The sequence below is a fragment of the Vicia villosa genome, linkage group LG1 (genome assembly GCF_029867415.1).
Source record: "Vicia villosa cultivar HV-30 ecotype Madison, WI linkage group LG1, Vvil1.0, whole genome shotgun sequence".
NCBI classification, from domain to species: Eukaryota; Viridiplantae; Streptophyta; class Magnoliopsida; order Fabales; family Fabaceae; genus Vicia; species Vicia villosa.
Window position 1 is genome coordinate 152,790,723 of NC_081180.1, and position 11,695 is coordinate 152,802,417.

Genomic DNA, 11,695 nt, shown 5'->3' on the forward strand with positions numbered 1-11,695 from the left:
ACAAAGAGTTAAGTTTGATACTCTCAATGTTAAAGAAATACTTGAGGGAGACATAGTTGTTTTTATTAGAACCTTTGCGTAAAGGTAAACCATACATTTAGAAAGGAATATTCTTCTTCCATTTCATCCTCTCCTACAACTCTACTTCTTCAACATAATTTTATGATGCTTCAAAATATACATCTAAAAAACAAAAAATAAAGTTAGGAGGAGAATACCTACAAAATAAAATATAACTTAAAATTAAAAATGAATACTAAAGTTAAAAAAAAAACAATAAATTCAGAGAGAAAGACACTTCTTCTAAACTGCTGTTGAAAGAGTATTGTGGTGTACTTTTCGTTTATATCGTATCCACAGGGATTATTGCGATATCACCGCCGTTCTATAGCCTATTTTGTCTTGAGTTAATGTTACTTTAGTTTTGGATTTGCAAAAGATCATTTAATAATTTTAGTAGCAAAGAGTAAATTTATGAAAGTTCTAAGTTAAAGAAAATGTATCAAGATTTGATTTCATCAACCTAAATTTGTATGTTTCCTTATAAATATATGCCTATGAACTTGCTAACGATCAATATAATTACGTATCAACGTCTATATCGTCCGTGTCCGCAACGATATAGCTAGATTTACCGTATTGTTTAACCGACGATTTCTCCACCGTTTAAACAATACAAGTAACGTTTTAAAAACCGATACTTAGTAAACATCAAACGCTAAATCCATGTCTGCAACTTATAGTTTGAAAGATGATAAGTTAGGTCTAGATACAAACATTGATGTCTCAAACATTTATACCATAGAAAAGCTTTAATAAACAAACTAAACCATCTATATTGATCATCACTTGTTCATACACAATATATTCACAAGAAATACATACAAAAGGTTAGGAAGATTACATCTTATCTTGATACAAAAGAGATTTAGCTATCCATAAGAATGGTAGCTTGCTCAAGAAGTAAAGGATGAAGATCAACAAGCATCAAAGGCGATTAATCGACGATCAAGGCTTCGAATCTTCAACTCTTAGTTTGCTACAGTGTTTTGTGCTCCTCTTTGTCTCTAAAAATATCTCTATATATCAGCCAAAGTGATCTGGCCCATAAACAATTAAACAAAGTTTCGCAAACCGCGCTTAGCGCGGTGCAGCCCGCTAAGCGCGCTATCAAAAATTGCTAAACCGCCCAAACGCGCTAAGCGGGCTCCAGACCTCGCTTAGCGCAGAACTTTCTGCCAGAACTTCCTTCTCGCTTAGCGGGCCCAACCTCACTTAGCGCGCTACCTCTTTCTAGCAATCCTTGGTTTTGGTCTTGGAACATCTTCAAAGCCCTTTTTCCATGGTCCAAGCTTCCAATTATCTATAAAAACTACAAAATCCAACACAGATTGCAAAGATAAGAACTATTCAACAATAATATAAATATAAGAATATATATATATATACCAAATGATAATAAAATACTACTATTAACCACAAAAAGACTTGAGAGTTACCAAAAATTACCTAAGATATTTACACAAATTGGTAACTAACAACTGCTCATTGATATTATTTTTGTGATGCTTCAAATTATACACCTACAAAAGAAAATATAATTAAAATTGAATAGATAAAACAAAAGCTATAAATTTAGAGTTATTGTTTTTTGAAATATTTGTATGAGAAGTAAAAATCTTAGAATAATGGAGAGAAATTCACATAAAAAATACATATATTAAAGAAAACAAAAATCGTATATTTGGAGAGTAAGAAACTTTTAAATTGTCACCTCCTTCAACTCAACTTCTTCAATAATATTTTATGCAACTTCAAAATATACCTAAAATAAATATAACAAAGAGTTAGAAAATAATAATATAATTATGAAAGAGAAAATCAAAATCATATAATTAAAGATAGATATTTCTTCTAACCCAATGATTTTTTCTAATGGGTCGCCTCATACATTCTAACTTATAAAAAATATTTTTGTGATAATTAACAAAAAAAGAACCTTCCAAGTATTGTATATAAGTAAGAAGACCGACAATTTAAAGAATTATGAATGCATATTGTCAATTGTCATCTCCTTCAACTCAACTTCTTCAACAATATTTTATCCAACTTCAAAATATACATAAAAAAAAAGTAAGAATTAGAAAACAACACTAAAGTTTCATGTATAACATACTTATACTGTATAAATACGTTATACAGTATAAGTGAAAAATAGGATCAAACATTAAAAGAAGAAAATTCATTCTATTGATATCTACAAAAATAGAAAATATTATATTTTGTACCTAGCTAATAAGTAAAAATAAAGTTGAAAACTGAGAAATGGTATTGAAATTTGTAAAAAGAACTTCAAACAGTAGAAAAAAATAGAATCTAACATTGTTTCTCTTTAATTTCACTAAAAATAGAAACTTAATCAGTAAAAAATAATAAAATGAAATACAGAAGTTGAGAAAAGGTGAACACTACACTAAAATGGAGTAATTAAGAATGAATAAGAATGGAAAAGAATCTTTTCATGTACATGGATAGCATGAAAATGAAATTTTCATCTTAATGTCTTTTCATTTATATAATTTGAAAACGTGGAATTAATTGTTATTTATTTAATTTGGAAACGTGGTTTAGTTGGGGGTTAATCCATTAAGGTCTGTTTGGTAAAAATAGTGGTTGACTGATAAGCTAGCTGATAGCTTATAGCTTATGACTGATGGCTGATGACTGGTGACTTATAGCTTATAGCGGATGATTGAGACTGATAGCTTATAAGCTCATTGAAGTGTTTGGTAAAATTAGCGGTTCAATTAACTTATAAATGTAAAATGACATAAAAGATATTTAATATATAATTATTTTATTTTAAATTAAAATAAATTATAAGGGTTAAAAATGGATTTTAATTAAAATAATAAGGATAAAAAAGGAAAAAAAGTAATAAGCTATAAGACATAAGCTAAAACGCTATTTAAAATAGCGTCTGAAAAATAAGCTAAAAGCTAGTAAAATAAGCTATAAGCTCGTGATAAAAAGACCGTTACCAAACGGGTCTAAATTATCATATGAACTTATAAGACTTAAGCTATAAACTCGAAAATATGTCTTACCAAACAGAGCCTAAAAGTCGTTTAAAGGCTATTTTGTTTAAACAAAGAAGTTATTAAATTTTGAAATTCAAACGTGGGTTTAGTTGGGTTAAGAGGGGGTTAAAGGCTATCTTATTTAAATTGAAAGATATAGGACTTTTTAATATTAATTATTATTAATTTAATACAAATAAATTGAAACGTGGGTTTTCATGACTCGCTGTGGGGTGAAAGTTTACATGACTTGTGGGGTTTGTTTAATTGAATATATGGGTTAATGTGGGTTATCTCATTTATAAAAAAAAATTAAAAAATCAATAAAAAAATAACAATATTTTTAAGAAAAAGAAAAATAAAAGAATTAATGTTAAATAAAAATTAAAAAAGAAAATGGCCAGTAATGATTATTTAAATTATGATTTTTTTTTTTATATGTAAATATTAGTTTGTGGCATAATGATGAAAAAACAATAATTTAATAATTAAAAAATATAATGGAATAAATAATAAACAAATAAACAAATATATATAAAGAATTATGAAGATATCATTCAGTTTTGGCGCAAGACTTAACAACTTTAATTAATTAGATTAAAAGAATTTTATTTAACAAAATAAAACTTAACACTATATTTGTGTAGTAAAAAATTTCATTTTTCTATAAAAATGAAAAAAAAATATAATTCTTATACACAATATAGTAATTTTTATATTTTCAGTCAATAAAATTAAAATCATTAAATTATCAAAAATATTATACTTTTTAAGTATCTATAAAGTCTTGCACACAAAAATGTAAAAAGAGGAATGTGGTAAAGAAAATTACAGTTTACCCTTAATACTGTAATTTATTGGTCCTTTTGCAAAATCGTGTGAAAGAAATGTAGAGAAGAAGATGCCGAATATTTATTCCTAAGGCGGTGATGGTGGTGGTGACTTGTTTCTGCAACTCAAAGAATAATCTTTTTCCTTCAGTTCCGCTTCTCAATGAACACTCGATACGTCAAGCAACTCCTCCGCAATATCTGTAACTTCATTTCCTCTTCCTTTCAATTCAGTACTGATTTATTTCGAATTTGTTCCCAATTTGTTCCTAATTTCATGAATATATTTTTGCAATGCTGCATCAAATGAATTGTCCCAGTTATAGAATATGAATTTCGTGTAAAAGATAATTAATTGCTTGTAGACTTATGTAACAATTAGAGTAACCCGTTTTTGAAAAACTGAAAATCACTAATTCAATTTTGTTGTATTACCCTAATTGCAGATAATTAGAAAACAGAAAATAATGAATTACTGATTATAATTGTGAATTTGGATGGAGGAGCGTAGGATAGTCCAAGAGAGGATTTTGATTTAAATGATTTTTCATTTGGTGTGATTTAGAATAAGTTATTATGACATTGTTTGATCTTGTAACTAACCTAACCAAAAGAAAAAAAAGTACTTTTGTTGTTGTATTAAGTGTTATCAAATGCGGATGGCAAACCAGGGCCGGAATCAAAAAAATCTGCAATTTTAAGCCGCTATAAAACACTACGGCCGTGCCATTCTTCACTGTAATCCGTCATGACGGATGCCAAAATATTTGCCACCGTAATCTGCTATCCTTCACAAAATAGAGAGAGTTATGGGGTTTGAACCTCTTGGAATTTTCGCCTTGATTGTGGTTCGTGCCTAGTCGTCTAAATTGTGGCATTTGGCAACCTCCAAAACTTATGTTGTGTTGGATTTGAAGGGGTGTATTTAGTCCCACATTGCTTAGAGATATGACCTGTGTTGTGTTTATAAGTGGGGGCAATTTTCCCTTAACAAGCTGGTTTTTTAGGGATGAATTAGGCCCAATCCAAATTCTAAGATGGTATCAGAGCTTATGCCTTCATTGTGGTCCACTTAGTCGCCTTAATTGCGGCATTTGACATGCCTTCCTACAGCCTCCAACACCTTCATTGTGTTGAGTTTATAAGTGGGGGCAATCTTCACCTTCGGTTTTGTAGACATGAGTTAGGCCCAACCTAAATTCTGAACGGAAAAATGATGCTCCATGACCTGTTTCCAACTGGAGATATTTGTTATAAATCTGGTCATGGTTGATGCTGCAAAGGTTCATGAATTACTGATATCACCAAATGTCCAACATAATGGTATACAATTGTTTTTCTATTGCTAATAAATACTATCTGGATATTCATGTCTAGTTTCTTCATTCTATATGCAGATTGTACCAAATATTTTCTCAACAAAGAAGAACCATATCGGAACTACATACACAGTGTTTTTAACCAACTTCAATTGCAAAGGTCAAGAGCAAACAAGGTAGAAAAAGATGAGAAAGAAAGTTGTCAGTTTTCATCGATGTCTAAAGTTAAGAAGGCAGATCACAATAAAGGGATTAGCAAATACAGTTCTGACGAGGAAGATTCATCAGATAGTATGTGGAAGTTAGAGCTGGCTTGGCTCACTAAGGCAGTTGAACCAGCTCTGCAATTTTGCAGGTGGGCTCTGCCAACAGGTCTGTTAAGTGTTAACTTTATAACATGTTTCATCTGATGGAGTTATAGACATCGCCAGCATCACTGCAAATTGCAAGTACCTTTCTATAAAGCATGTTAGAAACAAGCTACACAAATTTTATTTAGATCATTAGCAAATATTTTCCCTATAAAAAAATTGATCATATAAGCGTTTTAGTTTTCTATATAATAACAAAAGCTGTCTCTATTTTCCATGTTATGCAGGAGATGGTATTGGAAACAAACCTCCGCCAAATAATCGATCCCTCATGGAAATAATTTCCTTGATCAAACGAAGCAAGATTGGAATCCAGGATTGGAGTTTGAGCGACCTTACAATTGGCTTGTATCTGATCTATCTTCGTCAAGCTTCCACACTTCCATTTGAAGATATCAAAGGCATCCAGATATCGACCGAATCAATAGTAACTTCTGAAACTGTATTTTTTTAGAGGCACAGGGCTCATAATATCATGCGATATTGAAATCTCATCTGTTATATTGGTATATGTATATCGCTGCAAATTACTGTGTTCCACTATTCTTATCAATTATATCGTACTGGATTTCAGGTTCAAGATCTCATTTATCATATTGAGTTGGCTAAAGGTGCTTATAAGGATAATCCCGCGGTTCTTGCAAGGAACAGCATGCTCCGAGAAAGTAATATCATAAAATTTGTTAATAACTCCAGTGTAATGAGGCCTGCATATTATATAGGGGTTGACACCCGTAAAAAGCTTGTAATTTTGGGCATTCGTGGCACACATGCTTTATATGATCTTATTACTGATATAGTTTCCTCAAGTGATGGTGAAGTAACCTTTGAAGGCTATTCAACCCACTTCGGCACCGCTGAATCTGCTCGTTGGTTTCTTCACCATGAGATCGGAAACATAAGAAAATATTTGGCAAAACATGAGGTGGAGATTGTTTTAATTTATCTAATATGAAATGATTTTCATTTTTAGTTTAGGTGTTTTAATTTTTATTATCCAGTACTGTGAGGTGTTGCTAACCCATTAACAGGGATATAGGTTGAGACTTGTGGGACATTCTCTGGGAGGTGCAATAGCTTCTTTACTGGCAATAATGATCCATAGAAAATCAGCAAAGGAACTGGGATTTAGCCCTGACATTGTATCTGCTGTTGCATATGGAACCCCACCTTGTGTTTCCAAAGAACTTACCGAAAGCTGCGCTGGATATGTAACAACTGTAGTGACGCAGGTGAGTGATTGCATTTCACAATGCTTGTATGACTTGATCAGGAAAAAAGGAAATTTATCTATGCACTTCCTCTGATGTGTCTGATTCCCTTTCCCAAACTTCATATTTATCTATTATCTATTATATATTGTACTTCCCTTTTGACTTCTTGTTTTTTGATATATTACAGGATGATATTATACCAAGATTAAGTGTAGCTTCATTAACAAGGCTAAGAAATGAAATTCTTCAAACTGATTGGTGAGTAACATTTAGCTTACTTTCTTGAACTGAGAATCTCCCTTATTGATCCTTAAGAAAATAAAACATGACGGAAAAAGCTAACAATTCAGTGGCAGTTCTGTTATAAAAAGTATTCATATATTTTACTATGAGAAAGGATCAAGTTATTTCAGGACTAACTCCAAGCAGATTTATTCACTTAATAACTCAATCTAAACGGTGAGTATTAACAATCCAACCGTTGAATGTTATGTTATATTAACATTCAAGCACATAAAGTTTCATAAAAACCCAAAATTTATAGCTATTTATAGCTTTTTAAAAATATAAAAAGCTTATTAATGTTCATTTGAAGTTATTTGGTGAAGTATCAAATAGTTTTAAATTTGTAATTTTATGAAAATAAGTAGAGTTTATCTACTCGATAAGAACATTTAATTTGAAGGTTAGATTGATGAAAATTTATATTTATAATGAATTGTTAATAGGAAGAACTCTGCTGAGTTACTCCACTTGATCCCTCCTTTCGCAATTATCTTCCTCACACATGTGAATTTTGTTTAGTGTAATGAATGCAAAACTCCATTTTCTGGAGGGTGATATTTGCCAAGAGAAATATGAGGATGAAAATGTGTGAATGATTACTGAATATTCCAAACAGAGTTTGTACAAACTTTAGAAGCTTAAATATCTAAAATCTAGTAGGTATCATGGGATTCAAGTTTTCTAAAACTTTTTATGTATTTGGCAGTTACCTAGCATAAGGTTTGACCAAATGATATGATATTTCCTTCAGGACGAGTGTCATTGAGAAAGAAGACTGGAAAAGATTCCTAGATATAGTTACAAATGCCAAGCAGGCGGTGGCTTCTGTGCAAGACGTAGCTCATAAACTTGCTGATTATGCCAATTTCCGGGGAAACAAAACCACATCTGGTAACATTTCTTTTCTGGTCCAGAACATAATATTTTAGTTGCCTATATCTTGCGAACCTTCTATCATGAACTGTTTTGGCGTGTGTCAATAGTTGATCCAACTGGTAACTGTTTTGGCGTGTGTTGATAGTTGATCCAATTGGTAAGAAGTTGCCAGTTACCGCCGGAGAAGCACCTTTGTCCCCTAAAGCAGCGAAGGAGAATTCAGTTGTTGTGAAAGTTGAGGAAACTAAACCTGCAGTATCTGAAGAGTTATTTATACCTGGAACTGTTTACTATCTGAAGAGGGACTTGGTATCTCAAAATAATGTTGAAAAGGAAGTTTACACCCTTTTGAAGAGGCAATCGGGTGAGCATTTCCAAAGGATAATTCTTTCCGGCAATTTCATCACAGACCATAGATGTGATAGTCACTATTTTGCTTTGAGAGATGTTCTCAAAGGTTTGCCTTGGAATGGCGAAGAAGGTATTTTTCGATAACATATTTTAGTTTTCTTAAATTATTTTTGAACTGTTCCATTTGACTGCAATGAAACAGTACTCTTAATAACTAGTTTTCTGCACTAAGAGGGTGTCTTACAACAAGTCTCTAGTCTGTGTGGAGGCGTCAGGAACAGTAGCATAATAGATTAGTAGTCAGGTAATTTATGTAAAATAGAATAATTGTTTCTATCATAAAATGGCTACTGAATCAATTCTGAAGCCAATGCTCAATCATTTTTGGGTTTGTTTGTATTCGTTTATACTCATGTTTTAGATCTCAACTAGTGCTTTTGGTGGCTTGAGTTTGAAGAGGTGTATTTGAATTCCTTCATCCTTGTATTTTTATCCAGATTTGTGTGTTAAGTATTTCATTTTCTTTTAATTTGCCAAGTTTGATTTTACTTCACCTTGTTATAGTATTGGAGTGAACTGAATGCATAAATTTACATTTCGACTTGGAATGATTGAAGAGCTTTCATTGAACGCATTTTGGGGAGTTTAGGCTCACATTCACTTTTTAGAATAGTTGTAACTAGACGTACACCCGTGCTATGCACGGGATATGTTCTACCATAATATTAATATAATTTTAAAAATTAAATCAAAATATATAATTTAATTATTTAATAGTAGTTGTGCTTCTAATTTAATTTATACATTAATTTAAAATAAAAAGATAAATATTCATAAATTAAGAGAAAATAAAATAGTATAACATATAATCTTGTATAAGCATTTTGTGAACATCTAAATTACTATAAATACTACTAACAAAAAAAAAATGCAATACATCAAACATGGGTGGAGGTTTTATATAAATTATTGGGAGTTATTAGAATTAGGGGAATTATTATAGAGGATGGCTTAGTAATAAGAAAACTATAAAAAAAAAAAAATTTATGTGACAACAAAGATTTGATTTCATCTTGTAATTCACCCCACTAACAACAATTTTTTTAACAATATGATTACTAAAAAAATATATAATAAAAAAATGAGCAAATAACAACACAACACAAAAGAAGACATGTTGTTCAATAGTATGATTACTTAAAAACATAAAAAAAAAAAAAAAACTATTAGCAAACAACAATAAAAATAAAAAGAAGCCAAATCACATTAATAATAATGAGATTGACATTATTTATTTTACCTTCTTTTGGTTTTTAAGCAAAAAAATGATCGCACTCTACATAATTTTGAGAAGAATAGTAAAGGTTGTCGATGAATATTTTTAGATACCACCATAATATAATATTGACTGCAATAACAATGACAAAAATTAACATAAAAATATTGTACCAAAATAATTAATTTAAAATAGAGCAAATAAGGAAAAACACAATTTATGAGGATGAAAGCATAGAATAAAAAGACAAAGGTTAGAGGGGGGGGGGGGGGGGGGGGGGGGGGGGGGGGGGGGTTGACTTTGATGCTTGCATGGTATTTATTATTCATGAATGAAATTGAATGAAGTGAAAAAATGGCGAGGAAGGGCTTGAATTAGATGCTTGTATGGTGTTTTCACTATTACAATTCAAACCTCCTCACGGATGATATTGGAATTTAAAAATTAAAAATGGTGAGGAGGTTAGAATTTGATGCTTGGTATTCATGCATGAATAAAATTGAATGAATGTTGAAGTATTTATTAGTCTTAGAAACAGTTTATTCATCTATGAAAAAGAATAAGGGTTTAGTGGCATATGTGTTGGTGGTTGTAGTTAATACTAAGTTAGAACTGCTAATAGTAATTGGTAATGAAGTAGTGGTAACTGAATTAATTAATTTATTTTTTTATTAGTACGTGTTCTATTTTACTTTTTTTAATTATTGTTTTTTTAATTAGTGATATTTTTTTTCTTCTAAATTGGTAATTAAGTAGTGGAATTAGCGGGGGTCATGGAAAACTTAATTTAGTATGATGATGATGTGTTTTCAAAGTCTTCAAATGGAGGAATGTTTCAGATGTTCGGGGCAGCAAATTACACTTGTCATACAAATACAGGACTTTTTTTTTTTGTTTGGAATGACAAATATTAGCATGTTTAGTATATATAAATGTTGTGGGTGAGGTATAGAACCCTCGTTCTCTTTATCATTGTACTCCTTAACTCCTCCACTACAATGTTGTATGTGATTGAGTGTTGGGCGTAAAAGAGTAAACAATAAAATAAGCTTATGTTTGGGATTTGAGAAAAGTCACGGTGTCACTGTGCGTTTGATGGAAGCTACAAATAGTTGCTTGAAAAAATCATGGTAAAAATGTGAGGTGGCGGTGGATTACCGCTTTGCCAAACACATACTAAGTTTAGTGTCTCGAATATAAGAATGTAATGATGGATGCGTGAGTAGATAATGATGGCGGAACCTATTTGGTGATAGGATTCATTATCTATTTTATTGTTTCTATATCTCTAAATGAAAAATTTTAGTTAAGAAATTAAGGGGATTCTAACCTATTATTGGGTGAGCATAGGACACCAACGTATATGCTTCAAATGTGGTATATTTTACTTAACCTCTGAAAAGATGTTTACACAAGTTTTAGTTGTATTTGTAGTCCCTGTAAGGCGCAGGATTGTGAAACTTTGTTTTGCAGGGGATAGAATTTGAGAATTTCTTTACCCACCTTCCTACGGGGGTCACCCCCAGCGAAAATCCCATTTTATACCGCTTCGGAAATGTATTTCCGAATTTTTTTTTTTTTTAATTTTTCCAGACTTCGGAAGTGCATTTTCGAAAAAATTCCAAAAATTAAGATTTTGACTAATTCGGAGATGCATCTCCGAAACAACAAAAAAAATCTAAAAAAATCCCAAAAATTAATTTTAGGATGTTAATTAATTCACATATCATAATTTGATATAATTTATGAGTAATGAATAATTATTATTATATATTTTGATATAATTTATGAGTTATAAATAATAGTTATTATATATTTCTATCCTGATTCATATTTTAAAATTTAAAATAATTTTAACAAAAAAAATTAAAATAATTTCACTTACAAAATAAGTTATAATTTTTTATTTATATATTTATAATAATTGTTATATATTTATAAAAAAAATTAAAAAAATGAGTGTTTTAATTTATATAATAACTATTATATATTTATAAAAATTATTATATATTTATATATTTATATATTTATATAATAATTATAAAAATTAAAAAAATGAGTCTTTTAATTTATAATAATTATTATATATTTAT

At 30.4% G+C, this 11,695-nt stretch overlaps 1 protein-coding gene across 2 annotated transcripts; it reads left to right on the top strand.

The window, feature by feature from the left end:
* The first annotated feature begins 3,924 nt into the window (after window positions 1-3,924).
* On the top strand, window positions 3,925-9,312 carry LOC131644484 (uncharacterized). 2 transcript variants are annotated; one of them, XM_058914993.1, is made up of 9 exons: window positions 3,925-4,113; window positions 5,308-5,601; window positions 5,828-6,027; window positions 6,175-6,525; window positions 6,632-6,832; window positions 7,002-7,072; window positions 7,851-7,990; window positions 8,121-8,456; window positions 8,891-9,312. In XM_058914993.1, exons 1-9 carry the CDS (start codon window positions 4,074-4,076, stop codon window positions 8,899-8,901), a joined length of 1,644 nt encoding a protein of 547 aa, XP_058770976.1. In that variant the 5' UTR covers window positions 3,925-4,073; the 3' UTR covers window positions 8,902-9,312. The 2 variants fall into 2 exon arrangements, with proteins under 2 accessions (XP_058770976.1, XP_058770975.1); XM_058914992.1 differs by lacking the exon at window positions 8,891-9,312 and having other exon boundaries at window positions 8,121-8,855.
* The last annotated feature ends 2,383 nt before the right edge of the window (window positions 9,313-11,695 follow it).

Coding starts and splice junctions, on each gene's coding strand:
- LOC131644484 (XM_058914992.1), top strand. CDS start 4,074: ATGAACACTCGATACGTCAAGCAACTCCTCCGCAATATCT. Junction 4,114..5,307: donor GCAACTCCTCCGCAATATCT/GTAACTTCATTT, acceptor TTCTATATGCAG/ATTGTACCAAATATTTTCTC. Junction 6,028..6,174: donor AGATATCGACCGAATCAATA/GTAACTTCTGAA, acceptor ACTGGATTTCAG/GTTCAAGATCTCATTTATCA.